Source organism: Bos grunniens, chromosome 3 (assembly GCF_055505025.1).
Source record: "Bos grunniens cultivar Pamir isolate PY7600 chromosome 3, Bosgru_T2T1.0, whole genome shotgun sequence".
NCBI classification, from domain to species: Eukaryota; Metazoa; Chordata; class Mammalia; order Artiodactyla; family Bovidae; genus Bos; species Bos grunniens.
Window position 1 is genome coordinate 20,742,523 of NC_141167.1, and position 15,329 is coordinate 20,757,851.

The following is a 15,329-nucleotide window of genomic DNA, read 5'->3' on the forward strand; positions in this document are numbered from 1 at the left end:
GGAAGGAAGGAAAAGCCATTACCTAAGGATGTTGGGATGGGAGAGTCTATTCATGAGCTGCACTTCTTTCAGCATGTTTGCCCGGTTACTGCTCAACGTGTTCATCTTAAGAGCCATCACCTGGCCGGAAGCTCGGTGGCGCACCTAGAAAATAAAATAAAACAAGAGACTCAAGGACGGCAGCTGTATATGAGGTCAAAGTCTCCACATGTAGAGCATGCTGAGATGTTTTACTGCCAATTCAGATAAAACAGACATGGTAAGGGATGTTTTTCTATAAAATCTGATTACATAAGGGTTTCACAACCGTTAACAAAGATGGATTTATTCCTTTGAAGACCAAAACTGTTTCATATTAAGCTGGCTAGAAAATACATGACTATACCTCAAGAAATCATGACTTCTTACTTTGCTGTCCACCTAAAACTATCAGAACATTGTTAACTGGCTATACTCCAATACAAAATAAAAAGTTTACTTAAAAAAAAAGAAAAAAACCACGATATCTTAAAAAAAATACCTTAGAGAAAAATGGGGAAAATGTCTTAGGCTGGTTCCTCATGGCCAATGCTTCTGAGCCTTAGGACACTAACCAGAAATTCTCTTTCGTGGAGTTTTATAACATTTAATGAACTATAAAACTGTCTTTATAGGACACTAAACCCACAGCCTCAAAATCTCTCCCAAGCACCATAAAATGTATATCTATACAGAAAAAATTATTGCATGTTAAATATAGAAAGAAGGCAGTGAATCTTCTGGACCTAATATTGAGTAACCCAACCCAAAGTTCCTTATAATCATTTACACACAATCAAGTCAGATACAAAAAAACCTGAGCCACACCACTTACGCCATTACCCATATACACAGAGCAAAGTCTACTTCTAAAACATTCATCCTCTGTAGAACTCAATCTATTTTACATGTAAAAATATTATTTTATAATTTCAATGCATACTCCACAGGTTTAAAAAACTCAACACTTTGTCTGCAAGAAAATTAACTATGTTTTCAGTCTCCAAAAGTAGTCTCAGGCGTATCAAAATGAGAGAGAATCAAAATGAGAGACTAACAAAATAAGAGAAAATATTTTGTCTTAACCAAAAGAAGCTCAATTATTCACTTAGATATGTGTTTCCTACTGGGCAATTATGAATGAGGCTGTAGAAAAGTTACAAAGTACCAAAGACCTCATTGCTGATGCTGCTGCTGCTAAGTCGCTTCAGTCGTGTCTGACTCTGTGCGACCCCATAGACGGCAGCCCACCAGGCTCCCCCATCCCTGGGATTCTCCAGGCAAGAACACTGGAGTGGGTTGCCATTGCTTTTTCCAAAAGACCTCATTACTTACTGGTTAAAAAAAAATTCATTTCAGATCATGTACAACAGGGACGTGCCATGCACAACTGTCATCATTCTATGGACTTTCAGAGTATCATTTCAGGATATTATTTCTACTTCACCAAGTGGAAATTCCAATAGAAAACACAAAAATCTACTTAACTCTTCAATCTCCAGAAATTCTTTGACAGGACAACAGCCTCAGAAGTTTAGTATAGCTATTAATATAGGACAGACAACACAGCTTATCTTAAAACTCAAAGGTACAATGTTTCAGAGTGTCTAGACAGAAGAAGGGGAAGGAAGAATTAAAACACTCAGAGCCACAGGAACCCTGATCAGAAGAACTGAGCACAACACTGGCTGTCTCTCCCCTCTTCTAGATCCCTGAGTGAGATTTGGAACACAACTCTCTTCCGAGTGCATCAATGATTCTGTTGTCATGTACCTCGTGACTGATGAAAGAGAAGTGGCTTTCCTTTTCAGATCCTGCGTGGATAAGTTAAAAGAGACATTTATATACAAAGAACACACTGACAGTATTTTTCCAGCTTTATTTACAGAAGACATCTGTTTTTTAATAAGGGCTCTCCATTCTGAAAGTCACTCCTCTTTTTTTTTTTTTTCTATCATCTGAAAACTATCACTCTTGAGGTCTTTTTTTTTTTTAATGTCTGCTTTTAAGAAACTTTGATAAAACAATGTGTGAAATTTAGGGATAAAAAAAGTTGTTTCAAATTAATCACAAAAAACCCTACTTCCTTAAACAAGTGGACAAGGAGATGAACATGTTCATTAACACTGTATATCTTTCATGTGCATAAAATATTTTCCTCTTTCTTCTAGCCCCTCAAATTCTACCTATCTTTGAAGGCCACACTCAAATATCCCCTTCCTCTCTGATGTCTTCCTTGTCTGTCTCTAGGAACTGTTTGTGGTTTCCTTCTTTATACTGCCTCAGAACAACAGTATACCACTGAAGACACAGTTCTGTGCATAAATATATCCTCACTAGGCTACAAACCATTTTGAGGCCAGGATCTATATTGTATTAATTTCTATTTTGCAGTACCTAAAACGCCTGGCACATCATAAGAGCGCAATAAAAACAACAACAAGAATGGTTAGTTAAATGATACTTCTAACATACTTTTTAAGGGCCAGTGCATCATTCATTTATCCAGGTAATTTCTTTCGGGGTAGTGCTTTTCTTTTTCTCTTTTTGGTGGCAGAGGTACAGGGGGAGGATATAAACAGAAAAGCAGTACAAGATTTGGCTTAAATTTTCTGGAATTAGCCATCTAGAAAAGGACAAACAATAAGCAATTTGACCAATCAGTAAAGAAAGAGAATAAAGACTCAAATACATCACAAGAGGTATCTATATGAATGTTGATACACTTAGGGGAAAACTTCATGGGACTTCAGTGAAATCTCCAAGAATTAATAGATTTGGACAGATTTTTGAAGCACAAAACTGACTACAGGCGATAAAGAAAAAGGTATCATCCAATATAGAGGTCCACAGGATTTCCCTGGCAGTCCAGTGGTTAAGACTCCACATTTCCAATTCAGAGGATGTGGGTTCAATCCCTGGTCAGTGAACTAAGATCCCACATGCCTCAGAGGAAGGCAAAAAAACAACAAAAAAAACCACATAGAGATCCACTAAACATAGGGAACCTGTCTAAATCCAGGAGGATCTTCATTCCAAGTTGTCAAAACCACAAAAAATTGTTAGCCCTCAAACCTACTTAGATTTTCAAAATAAAGGGAAGGTCAATTTCTGCTTAAGTTTGTCCTCTACACATAGATCATTGTTACTACTACTAAGAGGATTTCCAAGAGACTGATATCTTTAAATACCTTTAAAAAAAAAAATTAAAAACAGAACTGCCATATGATCCAGCAATTCTACTTCTAGGTACAAACCCAAAAGGACTGAAAAAGGGTCTCAAAAAAATATTTGTACACTCATGTTCAAAACAGCATTATTTATAATAACCAAAGGGCAGAAGCAACCCAAGAGTCCATCAACAGATAAACAGATAAACAAAATGTGGCACATGAGGGAATATTATTCAGCCTTAAAAAGGAAGGAAATTTTGGCATATGCTATTACATGGATGAACCTTGAAGATATTATGCTAAGTGAAGTAAGCCAGTTAGGAAAAGGCAAATACTTATGATTCCACTTATATGAGGTTCCTTAGATAGTTTAATTCAAACAGAAAGAATGTAGAATGGTGGTTGCTAGGGGTTGCAGGGAGGGGAAGAATTCAGAACTGTTTAATGGGTACAGAGTTTCAGCCTTGCAAGATGAAAACAGTTCTGGAGAATGGTGACACAAAAATAGGAATTGAATTGTACACTTAAAAATGGTTAAGATGGTAAATTTTATATATACTTTACCACAAGTATAAATAAAGAAAGGAAGAAAAGAAAGAAGAGATAGAAAGGGAAGAGAAGAGAATCACCAAGGTAAGAAAATTACTATCCCTCTTTGATTTTTAAACTTAGCTGATGCTACCACAGGATCTTCAAATCTATTTTCTAAACAAGAACATAGCAGAGTGGTGAAGTACTCAAGCTGTCAATATTAGCAGATCAAATCCAAGTTTTAATGCTTAGAGTGACTTCTTTTTGAAGTTTTCTGTTGTAAAATAAAGAGAATGATAGTCTCTATCTCCTTTGGAGGATAAACTGATGTTGTTATGTTAAAGAAACAAAAAAATGTGTATAAAGTACTTAACATAGTGCTTGGCACATAGTATTCAGATAAATAGGTATTGTTTTTATTAAAGATAAGAAACTATATGTTTGTAATAGTTTAGCATATCAGGTGATTTTGAGATGATATAGAAAATGTATACTAATTTTAAGTGAAAAGAGCAATATTCAAATCTGTATTGGCCTCCAAGATGATTTATTTATCACAAAGGGGAAAAGATGACCTTTATAATGGAGAGGTCTGGCAGCTAGCACCTTAATCAAGGGGTTAGAAATTCAGTTATTAGCAAAAGTGAGACATGCAACATTATCAACGTTCTGAAGCAATGAAATATACTTGCCAAATGTTTAACTCAAATCTAATCATAAGAAACTGACTCATCAGAAAAGACCCTGATGCTGAGAAAGACTGAAGGCAGGGGGAGAAGGAGATGACAGAGGATGAGATGGTTGGATGGCATCACCGACTCAATGGACATGAGTTTGAGTAAACTCCGGGAGTTGGTGATGGACAGGGAGGCCTGGCGTGCTGCAGTCCATGGGGTCGCAAAGAGTTGGACATGACTGAGTGACCGAACCGAACTGTATCATAAGAAAAAAATTAGACATATTCAGAATATCTAAAAGACAACTGTACAGTACTCTTCAAACAAACAAAATGTGGGGGAACATTCTAGATGGAAAAAAAAATTTGGCCATACCTCATGGCATGGGGGATATTAGTTCCCTGACCAAGGATCGAACCCATACCCCCTGCAATGGAAGCACAGAGTCTTAAGCACTGGACTGCCAGGGAAGTCCTGGAATATTCTAGATTAAAAGAGATTAACAGTCATAACCACTGAAATGAACAGATGAAATCTTAACTGAATTCGGGATCCAAAAGTTATAAGTTGTACATTAAATTATTTTACTGAATTAAGGTTAATTGTCTAATGTATAAATAATGATATGGCTTTGTAAAAGAATGTATTCTTAGAAGATACATACTAAAGTATTTAAGTGTTATGATGTCTGCAATTTGCTTTCAAGTGGTCTGTCCAAAAAAATACAGATAGATAAAGCAATGTAGCAAAATATTAACAACTGATGAATCTAGATGAAGGGACTTAGGAGTTTATTGCATTATTCTTTCAATTTTCTATAGATTGAAAAAGTTTTCAAAAGTTGGAATAAACAAGTAAAAACTGAATTTTATTTCCTTACATGAATTTAGGAAATTAGGAAATAAAGATTAGCTTTTAATTGTAGGGAAAAAAATTCTGCATACGGCATATGCCTAAGTTTATGTCAAAACAAAAAGAAGTAGAAGTAAGTTTATAAAATATTAATGATGCTTGTCATTGACAGTAGATCGATGATTATTTTCTTGCTTTTGTTTCTTCATTTTCTACTTTCTTCCATAATATACTTGCTTTAATTTTCTAATAGAAAACATTGAATTTATATTCATTTTTAACTAAATAAGTAATACATGCATATATTTTCTTTGTAACACATTAAAACAATACACATAAGTAAAGTCCCTTTTGACTATCAGATTCATTAATCCCAATCTTCTGTGCTCATCCCCAGAAGCTGTTATTATTTCAAGCTTGACTAGTACCTTTCTGGGCCTTTTACAAAACGCACTGACCAAAACAACAACAAATCACTGGTGTGTATAACGTACACATGATCTAGATGAGGGATATATTATGTATATCAGAAGATGAAAGCTCTACAAAACAGAGGCTTCTTTCAACATGCTCAGAAGTCCAAGTACCCTATATGTCCTAAGTCCTAAGAATGTTTCAGTAGTAAGCTGAAACAAAAAAAACAAAAAAGCCATAGATACCATCACCACAATGAGAAACCTGAGAACCACAACAAAGAGTAGCCCCTGCTCACTGCAACTAGTGAAAAGCCTGAGCAGCACTGAAGACCTAGCAGAGTCAAAAATAATTGATTGATTTTTTAAAATAATAATGATTAAAAAAGAAAAAGATCCAAAAAAAAAATCAACAAACAAACACTACAAACTAAGCCAAGAACTAAGAGTTGGCCAAGTGTGTGCATGCAGCTTGAAAGTAACTGATAATATTTCATTAGTCTTCTCAGTCACATTCAAATAGCAAATACTATCAGTCCAGTTCAGTTGCTCAGTCGTGTCCAATTCTCTGAGACCCCATGGACTGCAGCACACCAGGCCTCCCTGTCTCTCACCAACTCCCAGAGTTTACTCAAAATCATGTCCATTGAGTCGGTGATGCCATATAACCACCTCATCCTCTGTCATCCCCTTCTCCTCCCGCCTTCAATCTTTCCCAGGATTGGGTCTTTTCAAATGAGTCAGTTCTCATCAGGTGGCCAAAGTATTGGAGTTTCAGCTTCAACAACAGTCCTTCCAATGACTATTCAGGACTGATTTCCTTGAGGATGAACTGGTTGGATCTCCTTGCAGTCCAAGGGACTCTCAAGAGTCTTCTCCAACACCACACTTCAAAAGCATCAATTCTTCAGCACTCAGCTTTCTTCACAGTCCAACTCTCACATCCATACATGACCACTGGAAAAACCATAGCTTTGACTAGATGAACTAGAGGATGTCTCCGCTTTTTAACATGACGTCTAGGTTGGTCATAACTTTTTTTCCAAGGAGTAAGCCTCTTTTAATTTCATGGCTGCAATCACCATCTGCAGTGATTTTGGAGCCCAGAAAAATAAAGTCTGACACTGTTTCCACATCTATCTGCCATGAAGTGATGGGGCCAGATGCCATGATCTTAGTTTTCTGAATGTTGAGCTTTAAGCCAACTTTTTCCTTCTCCTCTTTCACTTTCATCAAGAGGCTCTTTAGTTCTTCTTCACTTTCTGCCATAAGGGTGGTGTCATCTGCATATCTGAGGTTACTGATATTTCTCCCAGCAATCTTGATTCCAGCTTGTGCTTCCTCCAGCCCAGCGTTTCTCATGATGTCCTCTGCATGTAAGTTAAATAAACAGGGTGACAATATACAGCCTTGACATACTCCTTTTCCTATTTGGAACCAGTCTGTTGTTCCATGTCCAGTTCTAACTGTTGCTTCTTGACTTGCATACAGATTTCTCAAAAGGCAGGTCAGGTGGTCTGGTATTCCCATCTCTTTCAGAATTTTCCACAGTTTGTGGTGATCCACACAGTCAAAGGTTTTGGGATAGTCAATAAAGCATAAATAGATGTTTTCCTGGAACTCTTGCTTTTTCTGTGATCCAACGGATGTTGGCAATTTGATCTCTGGTTCCTCTGCCTTTTCTAAAACCATGTGGAAGTTCACTGTTCACATACTGTTGAGGCCTGGCCTGGAGAATTTTGAGCATTACTTTACTAGCATATGGAGAAGGCAATGGCACCCCACTCCAGTACTTTTGCCTGGAAAATCCCGTGGACGGAGGAGCCTGGTAGGCTGCAGTCCATGGGATCGCTAGAGTTGGACACAACTGAGTGACTTCACTTTCACTTTTCACTTTCATGCAGTGGAGAAGGAAATGGCAACCCACTCCAGTGTTCTTGCCTGGAGAATCCCAGGGACGGGGAAGCCTGGTGGGCTGCCATCTCTGGGGTCGCACAGAGTCGGACACGACTGTAGTGACTTAGCAGCAGCAGCAGCAGTTACTAGCATATGAGATGAGTGCAATTGTGCAGTAGTTTGAGCATTCTTTGGCATTGCCTTTCTTTGGAATTGGAATGAAAACTGACCTTTTCCAGTCCTGTGGCCACTGCTGAGTTTTCCAAATTTGCTGGCATATTGAGTACAGCACTTTCACAGCATTATCTTTTAGGATTTGAATTAGCTCAACTGGAATTCCATCACCTCCACTAGCTTTGTTCGTAGTGATGCTTTCATAGGCCCACTTGACTTCACATTCCTGAATGTCTGGCTCTAGGTGAGTGATCATACCATTGTGATTATGAGTCATGAAGATCTTTTTTGTATAGTTCTTCTGTGTATTCTTGCCACCTCTTCTTAATATCTTCTGCTTCTGTTAGGTCCATACCATTTCTGTGCTTTCTTGAGCCCATCTTTGCATGAAATGTTCCTTTGATATCTCTAATTTTCTTGAAGAGATCTCTAGTCTTTCCCACTCTGTTGTTTTCCTCTATTTCTTTGCCCTGATTGCTGAGGAAGGCTTTCTTATCTCTCCTTGCTATTCTTTGGAACTCTGCATTCAAATGGGTGTATCTTTCCTTTTCTCCTTTACTTTTCACTTCTCTTCTTTTTACAGCTATTTGTAAGGCCTCCTCAGACAGCCATTTCACTTTTTTGCATTTCTTTTTCTTGGGGATGGTCTTGATTCCTGTCTCCTGTACAATGTCACGAACCTCAGTCCATAGTTCATCAGGCACTCTATCTATCAGATCTACTCCCTTGAATCTATTTCTCACTTTCATTGTATAGTCATAAGGGATTTGATTTTGGTCATACCTGAATGGTCTAATGGTTTTCCCTACTTTCTTCGATTTAAGTCCGAATTTGGCAATAAGGAATTCATGATCTGAGCCACAGTCAGTCAGCTCCCAGTCTTGTTTTTGCTGACTATATAGAGCTTCTCCATTTTTGGGCTGCAAAGAATATAATCAATCTGCTTCTGGTATTGACCATCTGGTGATGTCCATGTGTAGAGCGTTCTCTTGTGTTGTTGGAAGAGGATGTTTGCTATGACCAGTGCGTTCTCTTGGCAGAACTCTATCAGCCTTTGCCCTGCTTCATTCTGTACTCCAAGCCCAAACTTGCCTGTTACTCCAGATGTTTCCTGACTACCTACTTTTGCATTCCAGTCCCCTATGATGAAAAAGACATCTTTTTGGGGTGTTAGTTCTAGAAGGTCTTATAGGTCTTCATAGAACTGTTCAACTTCAGCTTCTTCAGCATTACTGGTCGGGGCATAGACTTGGATTACTATGATACTGAATGGTTTGCCTTGCAAATGAACAGAAATCATTCTGTCATTTTTGAGATTGCATCCAAGTACTGAATTTTGGACTCTTGTTGACCATGATGGCTACTCCATAACTTCTAACGGATTCTTGCCCACAGTAGTAGATATGATGGTCATCTGAGTTAAATTCACCCATTCCAGTCCATTTCAGTTCGCTGATTCCTAAAATGTTGATGTTCACTCTTGCCATCTCCTGTTTGACCACTTCCAGTTTGCCTTGATTCACGGACCTAACATTCCAGGTTCCTATGCAATATTGCTCTTTATAGCATCAGACTTTGCTTCTATCACCAGTCACATCCACAACTGGGTGTTGTTCTTCCTTTGGCTCCATCTCTTCATTCTTTCTGGAGTTATTTCTCCACTGATCTCCAGTAGCATACTGGGCACCTACCGACCTGGGGAGTTCATCTTTCAGTGTCCTATCTTTTTGGCTTTTCATACTGTTCATGGGGTTCTCAAGGCAAGAACACTGAAGTGGTTTGCCATTCCCTTCTCCAGTGGACCGCATTTTGTCATACTATCATCTTCCATATATAAATCACTGTGCTAGATGCTGAGAAGGCTATTACATATCAACATGAGACATCAGTTTGTCAGATCTCCCAGCAATTTTTGTTCCCCAATTGCAAAGTTATGTTGTTGCTCTCCAGCTTAAAATTCTTCAGTGGCTCACCATTACCTGGGGAATAAAGTCCAAACTCCTTTTAGCAAAACTAAATCCATCAACTTCTCCCTGTATATTCCCACCATCCTCTCCCCTTCAGTGCTCAGTGTGTGCTCAATTATGTCTGATTCTTTGTGACCCCATGGGCTGCAGCCCACCAAGTTATTCTGTCCATGCAATTTTCCCAGCAAGAATACTGGAATGGATTGCCATTTCCTCCCCTAGGGGATCCTCCTGACCCAGGGATCAAACCCAAGTCTCCTGCATGGTAGGTGTATTCTTAACCACTGTGCTACCTAGGAAGCCCTTTTTTCCCCTTACCTTTAGTTATTATATAGTAATACTTGTAATTATTTCTAAATGCATCACCCTATCCACTTTTCCTTTCCTTGACACATTCTATTCTCCTTGCCCTGATGTAATCCTCAACCCCCTAACCCCTATCCTAATTTCCCTTCCAAATTCCTTTCAATTATTCAAGTTATAAGAAACTTAAACTTAAGTTTAAGTTTTTCCCGAGAAAAATCTCAGTTCATTTCAAGAAAAGTTAGATGGCTCCACTCTGTTTTCTTAATACTCTGTTCTTATTTATCTCTGTTACAGCACTTGCATATTTTTTCAAAACGTTTATTTGGCTGCGCCAGTCTTAGTTGTAGCACTCAGGAGATTCATTTTCATTGCAGCACACAGGATCTTTAGTTGCAGCATATTGGATCTAATTCCTTTACCAGGGATCAAACCTGGACCCCCTGCATTGGAAGAGCAGAGTCTTAGTCACTGGACCGCCAGGGAAGTCTCAGCACTTGCATATTGTATGCTCTTAGTCTGTCCACTTATCTCCAATATATCTAAGGGCAGTTCTGATTCAAGGTGGCAACTAGGAAGATCCTGAACTTACCTCCTCCCAAAAACACAGAATGCATATGCAACAACTTCCTATATGCTTAAGGGCAAAAACTGCCTTATTCATTATTCATTTATTCCGAGAATAGCTATTCAGCTCCTCCCACCATCCACCCGCAATACACACCTTCTGAGAAGCAAGACTTCTTTTCAGATGGACAAATCTAGATTTTCATCAAAAATCATTAAAAGCTAATCAGAAAAGAAAAGCATGGCAATTATTATATAACTATCAACAGACACTAGTAGATTGCAAACTGTAGACTCAAAAGGCAGATTACAGGTTATACATAATCTTATAGCCACTAGTTATTACTTTACCCGTTTTTATCCCATTCAAGTAAGCATATTAACATACAAGTGACAATGACAGTAAACATAGGTGCTGCTGTTTAGTCACTCAGTTGTGTCTGACTGTGACCCCATGGACTGTAGCCCACCAGACTCGTCTGTCTATGGGATTCTTCAGGCAAGAATACTGGAGTGGGTTGCCATTTCCTTCTCCAGGCAACCTTTCCAACCCAGGGTTCAAACCCGTGTCTCCTGCATTGGCAGGTGGATTCGTTACCCACTGAGCTACCAGGGAAGCCTCAATTGGGGTGGCTCTGTGTGTGTGTGTGTGCGCTTAGTCACTCAGTCATGTCCAACTTTTATGACCCCATAGACTGTAGCCTGCCAGGCTCCTCTGTCCCTGGTATTCTCCAGGCAAGACTACTGGAGTGGGTTACTGGAGTGGGTTGCCATTTCTTCTCCAGGGGTGCCTCTAATTCAGCTCTTAATTTATATTTTTCAAATTAAATTATTTGCATATGCTGGTACTTCAGTAATTTAAAACAACAAACTACATGCAATAACTTCAGCTTTAGCAATGTGGTATGAAACCAAATTGAGAAATTCTTCTCTGGCACAGTGCCTAGCATCTAGTATCTGACTGCTCAAAAAATGTTTGTTGAATTTAAATGGTTAACCTGAGTCAGGACACTTATTTTCTAGAGGGGAAGAAAAGCATAAGCCTCTGACCAGCTCACAGAAATACTAAAGGGAGAATTAAGTAATAAAAACGACAACAATGCAAGAACTGTAACAAAGTAATTAATCATGAAGTTAACTATTAGACGAGTAGCTTAGGACTTCCAACCAAGAAGGCACAGTGAGCCTGTAGTAAATATACAGTAAGCTGGTATAGCAACATTAATATTAGGCAAATAAAGTTTAAACAGTACTCTTCAAAGGAAGCTATAACACCTCACTTCAGAAGTGTTTTTGAAGTTTTTGGGTGAAATGTTTTGGTTCTAACAATGACTGGGGGTAGGGAGTGCTGCAGGCCTGAGATGCTAAGACATCCTGCAGCTACAGGACTGTCATGTACAAGGAAGCATTGTTCCATGTGCTGTAGAAAATGCAAATGTCTTACCAGATATTCATGTAAATAAAGAACACATTTATTATTATCTAAGCTTGGATTCTAACTCCATTTTACATTAAAAACAAAGTCACCTTGCTTGGTATTAGTATAGACCGAACTTCCTAGGAATGCAACTAACTACCTGTAAATTAAGGAAAACTGCTTTTTGTTTTGTTGAGAATATCACTAAGAATTGGTCCTCATTTCAGAAAACCAGACCACCAATGATAGTGCTGCTCCTGAATCCCAATATAACACATCTGTATCAGATCCATTTGCAATTTTTATATTTATGGTGATTTATTTAGCCTTTAAAAAAAAAAAAACACTTTTTATTTTGTATTGGGGTGTAGCCAATTAACTGGAGAAGAAAACAGCAACCCACTCCAGTTTCATGGGAAATCCCATGGGCAGAGGAACCTGATGAGTTGCATGCAGTCCATGGGGTCACAGAGAGTCAGAGAGGATTTAGTGACTAAACAACACCAACAGCATAGCCAATTAATAATGTCGTAACAGTTTTCCGTGAATAGTGAGCGCAGAGACTCAGTCATACATAAAAATCTATTCATTCTTCCCCAAACCCTCCTCCCATCCAGGCTGCCACATAACATTGAGCAGAGTTCCATGTTATTTAGCCTTTTTTAAAACACCAAACATACATAGGACTTTCCTGGTGGTCCAGTGGTTAAGAATCCTCCTGCCAGTGCAGAGGACACGGATCTGATCCCTGGTCCAGGAAGACTCAACATGCAGGGCTTGTGTGCCACAACTACTAAGCCGGTGTGCTGCAGCTACTGAAGCCTGCACGCCCTAGAGCTCATGCTCTGTAACACGAGAAGCCCGTGCTCCACATCTAGAGTAGACCCCTCTTACCAAAACTAGAGAAAGCCTGGGCACAACCACCATGACCCAGCACAGCCAGAAATAAATAAATACAATTTTAAAAGTATATATGTATAAAGTGTATTTTTGCTTTGCCCACAAACTTATCATTGTGCCTATTCTGCCAACTTTTTTCTCTAATGAAACATTCCAAATTAAATGAACATCTGATAAACTTGGCAAAAATATATTATACCTCCTTAATCAATCTGTAATTTGTCTTGGCAAGCTATTCCTATTTCAACTGAAGTTCCTATTTCCTTTATCACATACAAATAAGTCTGGTCTATTAATTACACTTTTATTCTAATATTCTATGGCATCTCTGTTCTTTTTTTTTTTTTTGTATGGAGTGGCTTCTGTCTTCTCTTAAAACTAGAACTAGTCATGCTTAAGAAGGTAAAAGCATCCAACTATTTTATTATGTATTCCAGCATGCTGCTGCTATTACTGCTAAGTCACTTCAGTCATGTCCGACTCTGTGCGACCCCACAGATGGCAGCCCACCAGGCTCCCCCGTCCCTGGGATTCTCCAGGCAAGAACACTGGCATGGGTTGCCATTTCCTTCTCCAATGCATGAAAGTGAAAAGCGAAAGTGAAGTCACTCAGTCATGTCTGACTCTTCGTGACCCCACGGACTCCAGCATAGTCAGGCCCCAAAATGTGCATACTGAAATCTATATTTTTACTAATTTAATTTTACTCTTCTTTTATCATACAATTTTATCAATGATGTTTACCATTGATCTTATATAATCAATTATGTTTACCCTTGATCTTATATAATTATAAACAACAGAACCACAGATCCCTATCAATTTCATTTCAGGGTAATTAAGAGTTAGGTTTTAAAAACCTGTTCTAACACCTAAAATTACACCACTTGCTACATACTAGGTTCTGTTGTGTAACTGCTTTATATGTTTTAACTCAGCTAATCCTCAAAATAATTCTATGAGATATTACTAACATTTCCCATATTACAGCTATGGAAACTGAGGCAAAGAGAGATTAAACAAGACTTTTTCAGAGCTCCAGCAAATGGCAGAGCCAGCAACTGAATTCCGATAATGCAAAGAACAGTGGACCTGAAAGCGTTCAAAACAAGTGTTCTAAGGAAAAAACCACTGCATGCACGAGAAAACAATTTACCAAATGCATGGATACTACATCATAATGATTGAATCACATTCTCAGACCACAATGAAATAAAATTTAAAATCAACAATAAAGAGATAAATAAAAATAAGCATAGTAGGCAATACTAATTGTTTACCCAACATCTATTGTCCCCATTTCTTGACTGACATAACTCCAATTAGGTGGCTTAATTAAAATGTTCAATCTTCCCTTCCCTGCAGCTAGGGTGGACAGATGTCCTAGTCTTAGTAAGGACATGGAAGTGGGAATTGCTTGGTGGAGGATTCTCGGAATGCTAATGTTTTCCTGATGAAATTGTTCTTTTTAACTGCTGAAGCATAGATGTGGTGCTTGCATCAAGAGCAAGAGGACAAAAGCCACAAACTAAAGAGAACTAGTGGAGGCCTAGATTGTTGATGACTTCCTCAAGCAGTTGTAAAGCATAGGAATTTCTCAAGATTTCCTGAGAAAAATTAATATATTATATGAATAAGCCATTGTGTTCTGATTTCTGTAACATAACTGCCAAAGACAGTCCTAACTGATCTGTAAAATATTAAAAATAAATAATTTAGAGTTCAACCTAAAGATTCTAGGGAGGACTTCCCTGGTGGTCCAGTGCTTAGGCATCCACCTGCCAATGCAGTGGCCATGGGTTCAGTCCCTGGTCTGGGAAGATTCCTCATGCCACAGGGCAACTAAGCCCATGTTTGGCAACTACTAAGCCCATGTTCTAGAGCCTGTGCTCTGCAATAAGAGAAGCCACTGCAGTGAGAAGCCAACACACCCAAACTAGACAGTAGCTCCTGCTTGCTGTAACTAGATAAAGGCCTGTGAGCAGCAAAGAAGACCCAGAAGAGCCAAATATTAAAAAAATAATAATAATAAAATAAAGATTCTAAGGAAAAGAAAAAGTATAATAATAAAGATAAAAGTTAATGAAATAGAAAATGAAAAAATAATAAAGAAGGTCAACAAACCAAAAGCTGATTTGGGAGAAGAAAAAAACTAATAAAGAAACATATCTCCAAGGGCTTCCTTGGTGGCTCAGTGCTAAAGAATCCACCTACCAATGCAGGAAACATGGGTTCAAACCCTAGTCTGGGAAGATCCCACATGCCAAGGAGCAACTAAGTCCATGCCCCACAACTACTGAGCCTGTGTCCTAGTAGCTGCAACTACTGGAGCCCAAGCGCCTTGAGCCCATGCTTGGCAACAAGAGAAGCCACAAGGAGAAGCCTGCACATCACTGTGAAGAACAGACCCCCCTGCCCGCACTGGCCAAAATTAGAGAAAA

The 15,329-nt window shown here is 38.6% G+C and overlaps 1 protein-coding gene across 8 annotated transcripts in view; it reads right to left on the bottom strand.

Moving 5' to 3' along the window:
- Positions 1–15,329, bottom strand: part of TESK2 (testis associated actin remodelling kinase 2) — a 137,715-nt gene that overhangs the window by 69,922 nt on the left and 52,464 nt on the right. For all 8 annotated transcript variants that reach the window (XM_086385637.1, XM_086385611.1, XM_086385648.1 and 5 more), the window contains one exon: positions 23–144. In XM_086385637.1, the coding sequence (XP_086241763.1) occupies positions 23–144 (122 nt within the window). The remainder of the gene's footprint in view (positions 1–22; positions 145–15,329) is intronic.